At 44.8% G+C, this 18,737-nt stretch overlaps 2 protein-coding genes across 3 annotated transcripts in view; one reads left to right on the forward strand and one right to left on the reverse strand.

Moving 5' to 3' along the window:
• The window catches only part of LOC105923007 (zinc finger protein 239), a 46,695-nt gene extending 42,167 nt beyond the window's left edge, over positions 1 to 4,528 (forward strand). For both annotated transcript variants that reach the window (XM_036131181.1, XM_036131182.1), the window contains 7 exons: positions 1,410 to 1,445; positions 1,635 to 1,895; positions 1,975 to 2,220; positions 3,182 to 3,256; positions 3,621 to 3,755; positions 3,840 to 3,917; positions 3,992 to 4,528. In XM_036131181.1, coding sequence (XP_035987074.1) covers positions 1,410 to 1,445; positions 1,635 to 1,895; positions 1,975 to 2,220; positions 3,182 to 3,256; positions 3,621 to 3,755; positions 3,840 to 3,917; positions 3,992 to 4,059 — 899 coding nt within the window. In that variant the 3' untranslated portion in view covers positions 4,060 to 4,528. The remainder of the gene's footprint in view (positions 1 to 1,409; positions 1,446 to 1,634; positions 1,896 to 1,974; positions 2,221 to 3,181; positions 3,257 to 3,620; positions 3,756 to 3,839; positions 3,918 to 3,991) is intronic.
• LOC118560255 (protein NLRC3-like) overlaps positions 1 to 18,737 on the reverse strand; it is a 943,592-nt gene that overhangs the window by 422,761 nt on the left and 502,094 nt on the right. The window lies entirely within an intron of this gene.

Genomic DNA, 18,737 nt, shown 5'->3' on the forward strand with positions numbered 1-18,737 from the left:
TAGTTGGGGCTTTCCTGAGGATTATCAGGGTTTCACATAGCTTGTTTGTTTCTATTTAGTAACTTAAAACGTGCCTGTTTTGTCCCATAAATATGTCTAAGTTTAATAATGTGTGAAAAAAAGCAAAACTTTTTGTTTATTCAGTCACTATTTAACACAGCTGGCACAATAAATTGTTAAAATCTTAAATGTAGCATATTGTACAAAAGTTAGCCCTTTATGTTACAGAAAGGTCAGTGTGAGTACTGGAACAGGGGAATTTACAGGTAGGCAGAAGAAATGCAGCATGAGAACCAGGATCAGGCTCTAAAAGTCTGGGAACCCTGGCTCTGCATGAGCAGACGGTGACTCGGTGGAATCAGCTGGTTGTCCTTAGAAAAGCATTGACCAATTTATCTGGATGATTTGATTAAATTTGTAAAGAGCCATGAGGTGACGTCTTGTTAATTGGTGTTGTGTAAATACACTAGAACTGAGAACTGAACCTGGAAACCGTGTTCCCAGACTGCAGTGACTGGGGAAGATGGCGGCTGTGTTTCAATCCTTCTCCACCTCTTTAGAGTTGTGTGAATTCAGCAGGAGGTGGAGGCTGAAGCAGGAATTTAACCGTCACATTTGCTTCCTGACTGTCCACAGACAGGTAGTCTTCTGGGAACACCTCCTCCTCTGGGAACCCAACCTTCAGCAGAGCAAAGAGAAGGAGTCCAGGTACACGACCCTGAGGAGCTCCAGGACTGATGGCTGCTCTACGTCATGTCGGTGAGTTTCCATCACAGATTCTCACCCTGCTTCAACACCTCTTTAAAACGAAGTGTTTACAGAAAAGGAGGAGGAGCTTCCTTAGTCCACAGACATTCTGCTGGTTTTGGTTTATGTACCAACGTCAGCTAGTCTCAGATTACAGGCAGAGGGTCCCGTTTAGAGGAAACCTGAGCGACACCACCGCCTCTTTCCCTACAGCGGCTGGTTTACATGTCATTATGATGAGGTCTGTGATGGTAGGGCTTCCTGCTGATCTACCAGCAGCTCTCAGTTATTAAAATCATTCCAGTCAAAGCGCTGATCTGATCAGCTGGTTTCAGAAACCCCCAGCTGCTGCTGTGTAGAACAAAGGAAGTGGGGTTTCCTGCCATGATAAAGAAAGCTTTGACCTTTATATTCATCTGAAGACACAATGGAGACGACATGTCTGCTGTGGCTGCTCGGTAAGCTCAGCCTGTTCAGGTAGATCCAGAATAACCTTCAGGTTCTACTGGCTAGATTAATCATTACATGCTGAATGTTTGATTTTTATTGGTAAAACTTATGATCATTAAGAATAGTTTGATATTTTTAAAGCTGTAAAGCACCGTTAAAGGTCTCCAGAAACCCAGAACCGTTTTCTGACTGTTTCTGGTTCTCCTCTCCAGTGCTGACCTCACCGCTGGGCTGCAGAACCAACAACGGTGGGTAAAGACAACCCAACACCTCCTTTCTCTGTTTCCACCTAAACTAAACATCTAAAGCTCAGGACTGAGGGACCAGGAGACCTCCTCCTTTCTCCTGTAGACCCTGATCTCCGTCTCATGGACTTCTTTCCTGTCCTTCCTGCATGGTGGACGTCTTGTTCACTCCTGCTTGTGTCTCTTTAACAGCTCGTCTGACTGTCAGTCCCAGCACATCTCAGTTCTTTGAAGGAGCCTCGGTGTCTCTAAGCTGTGAGGAGGACTTTCCTGCAGGATGGACCCTGTGGAGGAACACCAGCAAAGATAACGACTCCCAGAGTGATCGATGGGCAGAGCAGGAAGGTTCTTCCTGGGTGATCCGTTATCTCGTGCCATTTGACAGTGGAGTTTACTGGTGTGAATCCAGAGAGGGAGCAGCCAGCAGCAGCAGCATCCAGCTCACTGTCACTGGTAAGATCAGACTGTGGAGTTAGTGTTGATGAAGCTGTGTGGAAATGGATGAAATGCTGTAGTTTGTCTCTGTGTTGAGGTGGATCAGTGATCCTGCAGAGTCCTGTCCTCCCTGTGATGGAGGGAGATGACGTCACTCTGAGCTGTCACACAAAGACCGCTCCCTCCAACCTCCCAGCTGCTTTCTATAAAGATGGCTCCCTCATCAGGACTGAGCCTGCAGGTCACATGACCCTCCACCATGTGACCAGCTCTGATGAAGGCCTCTACAGGTGTAGCATCAGCGCTCATGGAGAGTCTCCATCCAGCAGCATCTCTGTCTCAGGTCAGCAGCTTGAGTCAAATACGTTCCTCGTATCGTTGCTTTTAACCGTGGAGTTCTACAGGGCTCTGTCCTCGGCCCCTATTTATTTACGCATTGTTAGCGTTCCTCTTTATCGTGTTTTAACGTCGTTTGTTGCTTTTATCACTCTGCTCACAGTATTTGGCCTTTTACTAAAGTTAAACCCACCTGTGTTTTCAAGATTTCTTTCCTTCTGAAATGTTTGAAAGTTATAAAAACCTGGTTTTCTAGATTTTCTCCAGTTCAACAATTTATGCTCCGGGTAACTTGGTTGCCCGGGTTTTGGTCCCCTGGATTATTGGTTTCTAATGTTCAAACCCACCATAGATTGGTTCCACCTCCCTCCTGTCACACGGTGATGTGTCCTTGGCCTGAGACATTGGGTGTGTCCAGATTCAGGGGCTGCATCCTTCGTAGGACCCGGTCTACATGGACCGGGTCCTACGTCGACCAGAAACGGCATTAAGCAGCTGTGAAGACGTACTAACAGAGTCCAAAGACTCGTTGTCTCCTCTAAATACTACATGGGTTTTATTTTCCCCTTAAAATATTCCTGATGTGTTGTTTAACATTTTCTTGTTTTCTTTAATTTTAATTTTATTCCCATTCATCAATCAGCTAATTGGAGTTTAAAGTCATTTATATGTTCTTAGATATAAAAATATACCACCAAATATTAATCACAAATACCAAATATTGTTTATTAGTAATATCTTTAACAACTTAAACCCTAATTTCTAAACAAACCTTATATCTCTTAATTTGTAGAGAAACATAATAAAGTAACCGATCTTAGCTGTTATTAGAGGTACTCAGATGAGCCTCGGTCGAAGAGGCTGATTGGTTAACGAGCGTTGACCGTTGTGAGTTCAGACTGCTGATTGGTTGACTGATAAACGGTCCTCTGACCCCCGTGTTAATGCCGTCTTTATGTTTTTATCAGTGAAGGAACCTTTAAAGCTCAGAGATGGTAGATCTGGAGCTGGGAATGGAACCGGGGCTCCAGCAGGTGGCTCAGGTTGGTTCCTGTTCTTCAGTAGATCTTGTCGGCTGTTCCACCAAACGTTCCCTCTCTGCCCCAGTACCCTCCGTCAGCTGTTACAGAGAACCTGAGCATGGTTCTATCTACAGAACCGGTCCCATCACACGTTCCCTCTCTGCCCCAGTACCCTCCGTCAGCTGTTACAGAGAACCTGAGCATGGTTCTATCTACCCTCCTTCAGCTGTTACAGAGAACCTGAGCATGGTTCTATCTACCCTCCGTCAGCTGTTACAGAGAACCTGAGCATGGTTCTATCTACCCTCCTTCAGCTGTTACAGAGAACCTGAGCATGGTTCTATCTACAGAACCGGTCCCATCACACGTTCCCTGTCTGTTCCAGGCGAGGAAAGCCCAGCTGTCTGCTCTCCTCAGCTCCTGCTGGCTGTGTTATCAGCTGCTGCAGCCGGTTCTGTTCTGCTGTCTCTGGTTCTGCTGGTTCTGCTGCTGAGACGATGTGGTCCAGGGACTCCTGCAGGTGAGATCCTTCTCCGTTGTGTTGCAGCTGATTTCTCCCTGATTCCTGCGTCTGCCCTGACTCACCTGTACGTTTGTCCTCCAGCCGCTGACAAACCAGACGTCACCTACAGCCAGGTGGGCGTCAGCAGGCGGGCGGCGCCACCCAGCAGCCGGCGACCCGGTAACCATCAAACCACCCAGATTAGTCAGTCTGGTTCCTGCTGCTTCTGATCGGTCACGTCTGGTTCTGTTCAGGTCCTGATCCACATACGGAGTACGCTGAAGTGAGAAGAACCGGACCCACAGGAACCATCAGCTGCTGATGTTGTGACCTCACTTCCTGTCCAGGCTGCCCCGGACCGGCACCCAGGAGGTGGAGATAATGGAGGTTCTGGTGGACCTCCATAGGTTCTGCTACAGTCAGAACTTTAATCTGGAGATGCTTGAAGCAGGAAAAGTAGCACTTTGACCTTTTTTAACTTATTCAGCTGTTATTTAAGCTCGTTTAATGGGAGCAGGTCTTTCTGCAGTAAAGGATGTTTGATGTGGTTCTGGTTCCATGTCTGCATTAAATCAGGACGATTAAAATGGTTTTATTTGTCAAGACGGCAAACAGAAAGTGACGTAAACGTGTTTCTGTGGTAAAACAGCAGCCGGAGCAGCTTTTAGCTACGGTTGATGTTTCAGTAAAATCACCTAAAATCAGCAGATCAGCTGCAGCCACTATTTATTCACTGGATAGCCGATAAGCCCGAAAAACTGAAGTCACTGGCCGCCATCTTGCTACTCCCTACTCTCACAGAATCCCATAGGATTTGGTTGCAACAACAAGCAGTTTACTGGCTGAGTGAAAACGTTTCACAGGTAATTCTACAGTCAGTGGATTATGAAGATAATCCATATATACGCTGATGTATCCTGTAGTTTAGTCTGTAGTCTAACATTAGTCTGGCTATCTCGGACAGACTCCATGACATTGACTGAGTTAGTCATTGACATTGTGTAAATTAGAGTAAATAGAAAGCAATCCACTGTGAAATGTCCGAGTAGTAGTTTTTGATTAAATGGATGTTTGGCATATATATATATATATATATATATATATATATATATATATATATGTATGTATGTGTGTGTGTGTGTGTGTGTGTGTATTATTATTATTATTATTATTATTATTAGGGTTAGTAACATTATTATTATTATTATTATTACTATGCAGAATGTGTGTGTGCATATACACGCTGTGTATGTAATGTATAGTTATACATGTACGCTTCAGTGTGTATTTTGCTAATTTCTGTGATTTTTCTAGTGAAGAAACTGAAGCTCTGTGGAGCTTAAATTGGTTCATTAGTTTAGCTCTATTGTATTTCTATGTCAGATTTAAAGGCTGATGCACAGACAGCATAACAGTTTATGGCATTTGACATTTTATAAGTCTTAAGCCTCCCCTGAACATGAGAAAAAAAATCCTTGTTATTCGATGCTGTAACGCACATATTCCCTACCAATATGGCGGCTGGTGGCTTCACAGCAACATGTATTATATACGGCCAATCAGCATCCAGTGAATAAATAGAGATCAGTGGCTGCAGCGCTGAACTGACCGGTTGAAATGGATCCAACCGGGTTTCACCAGAACCAGAGGCTCAGTGTCAGCATAGCACCAAACCGCTCCTATTGGAGACGTGGGGAGGTCCCAGAGCTTCTGGACGCTCTGTCTCCTGGAAACAAAACCAACCTGGAGGTCAGGTGTTCACCTGAGACCAGACCTTTGGCCCAGTTCCTCTGCGGTGGTTCAGAGGAGGACGCCCTGTGGGTTTCACTGCGTTATCAGATCAACGCGGCGTCTGGTCGAGGTGTCAGCCAAACTGGGTCAGAGTGTCTGTGTAGAACCACAGGAACCACAGAGAGCTCAGCTGGAACAGAACTCAGCTTGTAAAAGTAATCACACCCAGCAAACAGCGTCAGCATTCAGAACGGTTCACTACATGATCCGCTGACCCACACACGCCTCCACAGGTAATTAAGTCAGGAATTACAATATAAGAATTTCTTTATTGTGGGCAAATTCAGATTAAAATAGTTAAAAAGATGAAACCACAAGCTAGTCTAATTTAAAGTTAGCCCTAAAGAAATGGCTATAATAAAAGGTAAACACCAGAGTAAATGTTTCATAATTCTTAATAATATGGTGCACTCAGGTAAAAAAAGATGATATATTCAAGTTTAACAGCGTTTAACAGTTTTATTTACAGAATTTAATATATTATGCAGGATTGTAGAGCAGCATCTCCAGGTTTTATTCACAGCATTGCTTTCAAATCAGCTGATGACCTGGGCAGCCATATATGGTAGCAGCCACAGACTGAGCTGTCCAACCGACCAATAGGCAGCAGCTGTCCCTTAAGCCCCGCCCCTCTTACTTTGCATAGTGAGGCAGAAATGTAAGAGAATTGGGAAAAGGGACGGAAATAAAGAGGAAGAATAATATTAAAACATGTACACATACGTTTCAAAATAAGTAATAAATAAAATCAGATGTAATAGTAATCAATCAATCAATCAATTTTATTTGTCAACTGCAATTTGCATTGCAATCGAAAATTCAGTTCCAGTACAACCGTCCATCACATACACTTTACAAACATTTTGGGGGAACCGTTGACTGAGGCCTTGCGTTGCCAAGGAACGCAGCCAGTCGGCCGCTGCTATCAGCGCAGCAGTTAGGTGCGTTCCTGCAAACTACCTCACACCCGCTTTACACGGAGTACACAGGCGCTGCCCTTGAATCTGTTGAAGAAAGATTTACATTGGGAAAGTGGAGGGAGATAAAAAAGACAGGTGCTTCATAATTTATGTTCCCACATATAGTGTGAAGCATCCGACAAAAAACCTCATTGGCACGAGAAGCACAAATAATTACGAGACACATATATGCAGAAAGGTAAACATAGTAGTAGTAATATCATCTTTATTGCCATTGAAACATACATTACAATGAAATGTGTTCTCTGCTTTTAACCCATCACCTTGGAGAGCAGTAGGCTGCCATGTGTGGCGCCTGGGGAGCAATCTGGGGTTAAGGGTCTTGCTCAGGGACCCAGAGTGCAGGCAGTGGGGATTGAACCGGGTACTTGCATCCTTCTCTGAGTGCAAGCGTGCTGCTCTAACCACTCGGCCAGCACTCCCCTGGTATAACCGATAAAGGTGAACACATAAAGAAGATGTACTCATTTATGTCTCATTGTAATATTTAATCACTGCTTAAATAAATTAATAAATTAATTGAATATTTATTTATTGCGCATTCATTATTTCCATGTTTGTAAATGTGTCAGAGTTGGTCCTCCCTAAATCTTAAGAGGATTTTAATTTGCCAGCACCGGCTGAGGGGGCCCTGGGCCGTGGAGCCCCTGACTGCAGACCTCAGATCAGGGCGTGGCTCAACGTTGGGGGCGTGGTTTAACGTTGGGGGCGTGGCTCGATGTTGAGGCACGTTTGACTCCATTTTGGCCGTTCAGCACATTCACAAACAGCAACGGCCAGATTTTTTTTAATTTGAATGAATTTTTTTCAGACAGAATTCCACCAATTAAAAAAAGTGATCGACGAAATTACGAGAAAATCACAATCAACACATGTATATTCATCGGTATGAAGACCAACGCCACATTACATATCTATATATGAACTTGAACATAAATAGAAACTATTAATAAAAAAAAAAAACGGATTCCATTTTATAAACCTTCAAGTATAACCTCATATATATATATATATATATATATATATATATATATATATATATATATATATATATATTAATCTCTTACTCACCCTCTCTCTCTGTGTCTCTAAAACAATATTTAAAACAAAGTTTTATAGCTTTAGGCTTGTGGACTTTTAATTATTCCATCTATGTATATCCCCCCCCGACATGTAGAGACACATGTAGAGTATATTGTTGGATGGTGACACACTAACAGTGACTAAATGCACCAACAGCGGACTATTCCACTGTCTCTTCTCCAGCTACAAGGCTGCAGACCCAGTGATGGACCATTCATCAGTAAAATGAGAGGGTACGTTCTGTTTAGGCCCATTATGAAAGCTTTTTATTTCTTTATTTATCCTTCCTTATTCCATTTCAAATTTTTCCAAGTGCTTATGCATGCCTTTAAAAAGTTGATGGTACTTTTATTTACCACTAAATACTCTTTGTTCAGACACAATGCTGAAAGCCTGTCCAATGAATATGATGATGAATATACATTAATAGTGATTTTCTGGTAATTTTGTTGATCACTTTTTTTAGTTAGTACAGTGGCGCAGTGGGTAGCGCTGTTGCCTTGCAGCAAGAAGGTCCTGGGTTCGAGTACACCCCTGGGTCTTTCTGCATGGAGTTTGCATGTTCTCCCTGTGCATGCGTGGGTTCTCTCCGGGTACTCCGGCTTCCTCCCACAGTCCAAAAACATGACTGTTAGGTTAATTGCTTTCTCCAAATTGTCCTTAGGTGTGAGTGTGTGCGTGAATGGTTGTTTGTCCTGTTTGTCCCTCTGTGTTGCCCTGCGACAGACTGGCGACCTGTCCAGGGTGTACCCCGCCTCTCGCCCGGTGAACGCTGGAGATAGGCACCAGCACCCCCCGCGACCCCATGAGGGATAAAGCGGTTTGGAAAATGGATGGACTTTTTTTAGTTGGTGGAATTAGTTGGTCTGTCATACAAACAAAAAACCCTGCCGATAGGTGATAGGTTGCTGGTTGTGGATGTGCTGAATGGTCTCCGCCGCCAGATGGCGCCCTAAATGGGGTCAAACAGGGCTCAACGTGGAGCCACGCCCCGATCTGCGGTCTGCGGGAGGGGGGGGGGGGGGATACCTGCCTGGACCCTCTGAGGTGTGACGTATTCAGACATGGACAGACTCAAATACGTTTGAAACCACGAGGAAGAATAGAGTTTCTTTTCCTGCTCTCTGTTTGTTCAGGTTGAGCAGATTTTTCATCAGTTTCAGCTTCAGATATACCATTAAAATGTCAGTTTATCGTAATTCAACATCTGTTTTTTTCTGTATTTCTGCTTTAATTGATTTTAAAAGTTGTGGCTTTATTTGACACATTTTGTTGTAAAACTCCTTGGTTCTGGTGCCGTTCAAAGGTGCGATGCTACAGACCGACCACAAGGTGTCACTGTTGTCTCACTCTTTCGGTCACTCAGGCTCAGGAGGAAACCTTGAGTTTATTCCCTGTTTCAGGTGCTTGTTTTTTCATTTAGTTAAATTTGTAGACAAATAAATGTTTTTATTCAAAATTTTCCGTTTGAAAGACACATTTTAGAGACTTTAATTTCCTCCTCCGTTGGTATTTTTGCTCGGCCTACCTGCTTGGGCCCCAAGGTTCTGCTGTTGCCTTGCAGCAGGAAGGTCCTGGGTTCTCCTGGAGTTTTCCTGTTCTCCTTGTTGACGCATGAGTTCTCTCTGGGTACTCCAGCTTCTTCTTACAGTCCTAAAACATGTGAGTTGCCCTGTGTTGGACAAACAGTTTCTACAAACAGTTAATTATTGTGATCATTACGTTACACAACGATCCTTATTGCCTTTTTTGGAGTTAAATTAAAGACAGTAAATGTGATTTATAACAATTCCCCCAGACTTTGACACAATATTTCAATACGAAATCACAAAAATATAACAAGACTGAGAGCATGACCAGCTCGCTTCATATTATTCACTCCTTTAGCAGCTTTTGTTCACAAATAACTAAAAAGACGTTTCCAAGACAACTTGTCATCGATCACAATTTCCATAAATGCATTTTGTTGAACTCTTTCAGTTCTTATGTCATCAGTAGTTATTTGTACTATAGTATTGTCTTTCTGCTTACCAAATAGCTTATTTATTTACATTAAACTTTTTAGCCTATTCATTTCCTAAACTGTTTGTTTCAAGCGTTGCTCCAAGTTGTCGTCTGAACCGATTATAATAGTGTCATCTGCAAAAAGCAGACATTTCATCAGCTTAGATATTTTTATTGTCATTAGTGTACATAATGAACAGACTAGGCCCCAGTATTGACCCTTCAGGTGCCCCACATTATATTTTTATGTAGTCCGGTTTGTTTTGCTCAATCTGTACGAACTTTCAGTCTTTTCATCAAATAGCATTAATTGCCAATGGAAGTCAATGGTTTCAAATAAATTTCATTATTGACATGGGAATTATTTATTTATTGTCAGATTTTCCACTATACAACAATAAATATTTTTTTTTAACCAAAGGCTTCAAAAGCTTCTTCAGCAAAGTTTTAAACTCCCTAAAGACTCCTAAAAATGGAAAACACACAGCAAAGTTAAATCAGATGCAGTTCTTCAGCTCTTTGGAGCGTGAAGAAGCTCGGTCTCTCTGTGAAGGCCACACTGAATATCTGACCTGATAGCTCTTGGTCTTTCTTCAGGTTCTCTTTCTTCCTGATGTTTCCATCCTGATGGCCACGTCCATCACAGCGGCTGTCCTCTGCTGCTTATCAATGATCACAATGTCCGCTTGGTTGGCCGTTACCATTGTGTCTGTCTGTATTATCTGGAAGTCCCACAGGATCTTCAGTCATTCTCCACCACCTGGGGAGGTGACTCCCATGCTGACCTGGGGGTCTCCAGGTGTTCTGAACAGATGTTTCTGTCCACTATACCAGCCCAGTGGTTATGGTGTTCCATGTATTCCTTCTCAGCTAGTATCATACCCCCTGCTGTGAGATGCTGGATGGTTTCTGGGTCCTCTCTGCATTGCCTGCTCCCGGGATCTTACCTGGTCAGGTAGATCTGGGCCTCTATGGCTCTGGTGCTGAAGGTCTGCTCCTGTGCTGCTATGATCAGAGCTTCAGTGCTGTCCTTCAGTCCAGCCTCTCTAGCCATTGGTAGGTTTTGGTCATATCAGCCACATCCAATGTCTGTCGGTGGTACATCCCATGCAGGGGTTCCTTCTCCAAGATGGTTCCTTTAGTTCCTTCTCTTCCGTTGAGACTTTCACTGAGAGCTTCATCCCTTTGGGCTATCTCCCTGATATATTCTTGGAGCTTGGATATTTCATCTGCAATGGTGGATCTGGTGCTCACCAGGCCTCTGCCTCCTTCTTTGTGCTTAGTGTACAGCCTATAGAGACTAGATCTGGGGTGGAGTCCACCATGTATGGAGAGTAGCTTTCGTGTTGTAACATCAGTGGTGTGGATTTCCTTCCTTGACCAACTTATTACCCCAGCAGGGTATCTGATTACCAGCATAGCTGTTGATTGCCCAGACCTTGTTCTTGCCATTGAACTCACTGCGCTCATCTGCATCCACCCACTGGGGCTTAGAGAAGACAGAGCAGAGACACAGAAAGCTCAGAAGCTCACATTGACCCAGGAGTACTTTCTATGTTAGAGAAGACAGAGCAGAGACACAGAAAGCACAGAAGCTCACATTGACCCAGGAGTACTTTCTATGTTAGAGAAGACAGAGCAGAGACACAGAAAGCTCAGAAGCTCACATTGACCCAGGAGTACTTTCTATGTTAGAGAAGACAGAGCAGAGACACAGAAAGCTCAGAAGCTCACATTGACCCAGGAGTACTTTCTATGTTAGAGAAGACAGAGCAGAGACACAGAAAGCACAGAAGCTCACATTGACCCAGGAGTACTTTCTATGTTAGAGAAGACAGAGCAGAGACACAGAAAGCTCAGAAGCTCACATTGACCCAGGAGTACTTTCTATGTTAGAGAAGACAGAGCAGAGACACAGAAAGCTCAGAAGCTCACATTGACCCAGGAGTACTTTCTATGTTAGAGAAGACAGAGCAGAGACACAGAAAGCTCAGAAGCTCACATTGACCCAGGAGTACTTTCTATGTTAGAGAAGACAGAGCAGAGACACAGAAAGCTCAGAAGCTCACATTGACCCAGGAGTACTTTCTATGTTAGAGAAGACAGAGCAGAGACACAGAAAGCTCAGAAGCTCACATTGACCCAGGAGTACTTTCTATGTTAGAGAAGACAGAGCAGAGACACAGAAAGCACAGAAGCTCACATTGACCCAGGAGTACTTTCTATGTTAGAGAAGACAGAGCAGAGACACAGAAAGCTCAGAAGCACACATTGACCCAGGAGTACTTTCTATGTTAGATGGTAATAGAGGATGATCTGCCTCCCCTGAGGATGTCAGTTAACAGAACGCCAGACCAGGTGTACCTTCTATGAAGAGAAAAATTAAAGAGAACAAAAAGTTAAAAGCTGAAATAACAAATAATGCAGATTGGAGAGCAGTAGGAGAACTCAGCAGAGTGAGAGAAATAGACCCTGATGTCCTCCAGCAGCCTAAGCCTATAGCAGCATAACTATAGAGGTAGCACAGGGTAACATGAGCCACTCTGACTAGAAGCTTTGTCACAAAGGAAAGTTTTAAGATTAGTCTTAAAAGTAGACGGGGTGTCTGCCTCACGGACCAAAACTGGGAGTTGGTTCCACAGGAGAGGAGCCTGATAGCTAAAGGATCTGCCTCCCATTCTACTTTTAGAGACTCTAGGAACTACCAGCAGACCTGCAGTCTGAGAGCAAAGTGCTCTGTTAGGAACATACGGGGTAATCAGAGCTCTGATATATGATGGAGTTTGATTATTAAGGGCTTTATACGTTAGAAGTAGAATTTTAAATTCTATTCTTAATTTAACAGGAAGCCAGTGAAGGGAAGCTAAAACAGGAGAAATATGATCCCTCTTGTTGATTTTCATCAGAACTCTTGCTGCAGCATTTTGGATCAGCTGAAGACTTTGAACTGCATTTTGTGGACTTCCTGATAGTAAAGAATTACAATAGTCCAGCCTTGAAGTAACAAATGCATGGACTAGTTTTTCAGCATCACTCCTGGACAGAATGTTTCTAATTTTGGCGATATTCCTGAGGTGAAAAAAGGAAACTCTGGAAACCTGTTTAATATGGTATTTAAATGACATGTCTTGGTCAAAAATAACACCAAGATTTTTAACTTTATTACCAGAGGCCAAGATAATGCCATCCAGATTAAGTGATTGAATAAGAACTTTATTTTTTGAGGACTCTGGACTTGATCAAGGCTACACTAAGGTTACCACATTCTGTGTCAACATGAATGTTTATATCCCTATAATAACCTTTTTCAGTGTTTAACACCAGAGCAGAAGCCAGAGAACTGACCTAAAAACTAGTATATGGTGGACGATACAAAGCAACATGGAGAAGAGGTTTTATTGCTCTGCAGCGTGGCTGAGGGACACTGAGGGTTCATGTTCTGGCTGTGGGAACCACTCTGCCCCAGTGGCTGATGGGTAACGGTACAGCAGCTGCAGAGAGATAAACTACGGCTCTCTTCCTGCTCTCACACGTTGAAACTTGTCAGGATTATTTTCAGATGCAGGAGAACCAGTTTTCTCCCACACAGAGCAGAGCTTCTCAGATCTTATTTTAGTGACTCAGTTTATTAATGTGACGGTAATTCATACGTACGTCATCGTTGTTTCCAGCTAAGTGGTGGTGATGGTCTGCACTGAGAGCAAAGTGGAACCAGAGCCAGATTACTACACAAAGCTAATGATTTAAACTGATCTCATCCCTTCTGTTCCTCCTCCGTTAGGCTGGAGACAACTGTGACCCGACCATTTACTGAAGTTAAGGACATTTTGACTGAATGGACTCTGGTCAGTGACACAACATGTAAAGTTATCTGTCATCAGCATAGAAACTGATGTTTTATTACAGCTTAGTCTGAGCTGCTGGGATCAGACCAGTTAAATAAAAGAGGCCCTAGGATGGAGCTCTGAGGTTCCCCACATGAGATTCACTTTAGTTTGATTTCTCATTAACACAAAGCAGGAAGTACATCCTGTCAATGCAGGAAGTAGCTAAACTGACACCTGTCCAGGTGATTTAGATGATGGGACAGCCTCAGTTTACCTGAGCAGTCTGGTTCAGATGGTCCAGGCCAAAGATCCAGGATCAGTTGGTCTGTGTGATGCCGGGTGTTCCTTTCTACAAAAACATTTACCCACAGAACCCTCAGAGACTGGGAGGTGAAGGCTTACATATAATTAATCTGCCTACATTAATGTAATGACAGAAATCAGCTGATCTTGGTCTAAATTCAGCCAAATAAACTCCAAAAGCTTAGAGCAGATCATTCAGCAGCTAAGTTCCTCCTCCTGCTGCCTTGATGTTCTCCCCACAGCGTTCTTTAAGAACGTTCTGCCTGTCATAGCGTCTGATTTGTCTCAGATAATAAACGCGTCCCTTCTGTCAGGTGTTTTCCTCCAGTCCCTAAAAACAGCAATTATCAAACCACTGCTGAAAAAGAACAAGTTAGACAAACTTCTACTCCAGAACTACAGGCCCATCTCAAACCTCCCCTTTATCAGTAGATTATAGAAAAAGCTGAGTTTCAACAATTAAACACCTTCTTAACAACGACCAGCCGCTTTGATGTTCTCCACTCAGGTTTCCTCACCACAGTACAGAGACCGCCCTGATCAAGGTGTTTGATGAAATCCATATAAATACAGACTGTGGAAGAACCACCGTGCTGGTTCTGGTGGACTTCATTGCTGGTTCTATTGGACCTCAGAACCTCAGTGCTGGTTCTGGTGGACCTCAGAACCTCAGTGCTGGTTCTGTTGGACCTCAGAACCTCAGTGCTGATTCTGATGGACCTCATTGCTGGTTCTATTGGACCTCAGAACCTCAGTGCTGGTTCTGTTGGACCTCAGAACCTCAGTGCTGGTTCTGGTGGACCTCAGAGATGACAGACATTACATGTGGGGTTCTCCAAGGTTCCATCCTGGGTTCCTCCTGTTCTAGATCTACATGCTCCTCTAGCTCAGATCATAAACATCATCAGCTACCATCACTATGCAGACGACACACAGCTCTACATCACCATGTCACCAGGTGACTATGAACCAGTTCAGCCTCTGAGGAAATAGAAGAAATCAATGCAGGAGGAGACTAAATGTTCTTTAACTCAATAAAAACAAGACTAAGAACGTAGAGAACATGGACCCGGTTCTGAAGTCCTCACTAAGACTAAGAACGTAGAGAACATGGACCCGGTTCTGAAGTCCTTCCACTAAGACTAAGAACGTAGAGAACATGGACCCGGTTCTGAAGTCCTTCCACTAAGACTAAGAACGTAGAGAACATGGACCCGGTTCTGAAGTCCTCACTAAGACTAAGAACGTAGAGAACATGGACCCGGTTCTGAACTCCTCACTAAGACTAAGAACGTAGAGAACATGGACCCGGTTCTGAACTCCTCACTAAGACTAAGAACGTAGAGAACATGGACCCGGTTCTGAAGTCCTTCCACTAAGACTAAGAACGTAGAGAACATGGACCCGGTTCTGAAGTCCTCACTAAGACTAAGAACGTAGAGAACATAGACCCGGTTCTGAAGTCCTTCCACTAAGACTAAGAACGTAGAGAACATGGACCCGGTTCTAAAGTCCTTCCACTAAGACTAAGAACGTAGAAAACATGGACCCGGTTCTGAAGTCCTTCCACTAAGACTAAGAACGTAGAGAACATGGACCCGGTTCTGAAGTCCTCACTAAGACTAAGAACGTAGAGAACATGGACCCGGTTCTGAAGTCCTTCCACTAAGACTAAGAACGTAGAGAACATGGACCCGGTTCTGAAGTCCTTCCACTAAGACTAAGAACGTAGAGAACATGGACCCGGTTCTGAAGTCCTCACTAAGACTAAGAACGTAGAGAACATGGACCCGGTTCTGAATTCCTCACTAAGACTAAGAACGTTAGAGAACATGGACCCGGTTCTGAAGTCCTCACTAAGACTAAGAAAGTAGAGAACATGGACCCGGTTCTGAAGTCCTCACTAAGACTAAGAACGTGGAGAACATGGACCCGGTTCTGAATTCCTCACTAAGACTAAGAACGTTAGAGAACATGGACCCAGTTCTGAAGTACTTCCACTAAAACTAAGAACGTAGAGAACATGGACCCGGTTCTAAAGTCCTTCCACTAAGACTAAGAACGTAGAGAACATGGACCCGGTTCTGAAGTCCTCACTGAGACTAAGAACGTAGAGAACATGGACCCGGTTCTGAAGTCCTTCCATGGCTCCCTGGATCTCAGAGAATAGACTTTAAAATCCTTCTGTTAGTCTATAAATCCCTGAATTAGCACCTAAATTCATCACAGACTTGTTATCAGGCCATCAACCCTCCAGACCACTCAGGTCTTCTGGCTCCAGCCTGCTCTGCAGAACCAGAACCAGAACCAGACATGTTGTTCCTCTGTAATGTTTTTCTGTCTCTGTACTGATTTCTTTGCTCTTGGTTCTTGGTTCTGCTCTGTGAATCGTCTCGTTGATGAAAAGGTACTTTATAGATAAGATTGACTAGCCTTGATAGAAATAATTAGTTCAAAAACTGAACTCCAGGTAACATCAGATTAATCCTAACCCTGGTCCAGAGGAGACAGAACCAGAACGTGACGTCTATAACAGACCCGGTACAGAACATAAACACGCCTCACTCTCCATAACTGGGTTTCCTTGTTGATCCCTGGTCCCACCCACCGAGCTCTCAGGGGGTGTGTTCCAGGTTCCTCCTCCTAGTTCCTCCTCCTGGTTCTGCTATAAGTATGAGAACGTCTGGACTGACGGTCACAGGTGTGTCTCAGGTTCTCTTGATTCTTGCCGTCTCCTCCAGGTGTCTGAACTACAGGATGGTCAAGCTGCAGGTGAGTGAGAGGACGGTACCGGAGGTCCGATCAGCGCATTCATCAGCGCTCTAACACTTTGGTACCGAGCGTGTTCTGCAGCTTTAGCTCACTGCAGCAGGTCCAGGTCCAGGTGTTAATCCAGGACAGGTGAGACAGGTGAGACAGGTGCAGGTTTGGACCTTGAGTTCTGGAGTTCTGACGCAGTTCTGATGTTTTCAACGTCCTGGGGTGTGTGACTGATCCGTTAATGTTTATGCGAGGCTGAAGGTGCGAGCTGAGGCTTGTTAGGTGTTGAAAGGGTGAACAGAGGGGGCGGGGCCTCCTGAGGCACGCAGGTAACAGGTAGCTGCAGGTCTGGTTGCTAGGAAACAGAAACTCCTCCTCAGAGAGTCAGAGCTGAAGTGGCTCCAAGCCTTAGAGGTAGAAGCCCAGAGATAGGCAGGTTCTGACAGGCTGGTTCTGACAAGCTGGCTCTGACTGACAGGCTCTGACAGGCTGGTTCTGACTGGCTGGTTCTGACAGGCTGGTTCTGATTGGCTGGTTCTGATTGGCTGGTTCTGACTGACTGGTTCTGACTGACTGGTTCTGACTGACTGGTTCTGACAAGCTGGTTCTGACTGACAGGTTCTGACTGGCTGGTTCTGACAGGCTGGTTCTGATTGGCTGGTTCTGATTGGCTGGTTCTGATAGGCTGGTTCTGACAGGCTGGTTCTGACTGGCTGGTTCTGACAAGCTGGTTCTGACTGACTGGTTCTGATAGGCTGGTTCTGACAAGCTGGTTCTGATAGGCTGGTTCTGACAGGCTGGTTCTGACTGACTGGTTCTGACTGGCTGGTTCTGACAGGCTGGTTCTGATTGGCTGGTTCTGATTGGCTGGTTCTGATAGGCTGGTTCTGACAGGCTGGTTCTGACTGGCTGGTTCTGACAAGCTGGTTCTGATTGGCTGGTTCTGACAGGCTGGTTCTGACTGGCTGGTTCTGACAGGTTGGGTTCTTCTTCTTCTTCTTCTTAATTGTCGACGTGTTCCTGTCTCCAGGTGAGCGTTACCTGTGCCCTGCTGATGATGGTGGACCCGACGTCTGCTCAGCTACCGAGAGCAATATGTCCGACGTGTCCAGAAGGTAAGACACATGATGAAGATGATGATGAAGGAGGGGATGATGATGATGATAATGAAGATAATGATGAAGGTGGTGATGAAGGTGATAATAATGGTTAAGGAGGTGGTGATTATGAAGGTGGTGATGAAGATGAAGGTTATAATCATTATGATGATGATGGTGATAATAATGATGATGATAATGAAGGTGACGAAGGTGGTGATGAAGATGAAGGTGGTGATGAAGGCTCCTTGCTGTGACCACCAGGCTACTACGTGACCAGGAACTGCTCCATGGGACCAGGAACTCAAACAGGAATCAAATGCTCTCCATGCACCGACTGTTCAGGTAAGAACACCTGCTGCTGCCAGCAGAACCCTTGGACCCCTGGTTCTGGTTCTGAGACCAGGACCACTTTATCATTGATCAAGGGGGGACATCCTTCAGCTGGACCTCCTAGAGATAGAACCATCAACCTGTGGCTGTGTCTCCAGAACCGTTACTAGAGTGAAACTTGGACCCAGATACCGGACCGTCTGGTTCTTGGTTCTGGTGTTCTCTGGGCCTCCAGATGGTTTCTAGCTTCATGGTGACTTCTTTGTCCTCCAGCTTCCTCTCAGGAAACCCTGGTTCCATGTTCTACGTACACCAACACCGTCTGTTTGACCAGAACCACCACCACCACCACGGCGCTGATGACCACAACAACAACAGGTGAGCTCAGCGTTCTGATTAAGTCAGAGCTTCTCCTCATGGCCTCCTCCCCTCTGACGGTTGTTGTCCTCCTCCTGTAGGTCCTCCTGCCACCCTGTGGATCGGACTCAGCGCCGCGTAAGTTTCCCTCGCCTTAACACATCGGATCTTCAGCCAATCAGAAATCCTTCATGTTTGAACCGGACCTCCTGGACCGGGCCCACATGGACCTGTCAGAACTGTGGCAGCAGTGGTTCTCTGATGGTTCCCACCAATCAGAGAGTCGGTGGGTCCATCCTCGTCTCTGATTGGTCGGTTCTCTAACGAAGAACAGCTGCTCCACTCAGATGTTCTGTGTTCAGAACACAGCGGTTGTCCGGGCTTTTGTTCCCCCCGAGGAGCTCTGATTGGCTGAACAGCTGCTGATCTGTCTCCTGATTGGTCGGGTGTCATGCGATCAGGTAG

This window comes from Fundulus heteroclitus, unplaced genomic scaffold, assembly GCF_011125445.2.
Source record: "Fundulus heteroclitus isolate FHET01 unplaced genomic scaffold, MU-UCD_Fhet_4.1 scaffold_41, whole genome shotgun sequence".
Taxonomy (NCBI): Eukaryota; Metazoa; Chordata; class Actinopteri; order Cyprinodontiformes; family Fundulidae; genus Fundulus; species Fundulus heteroclitus.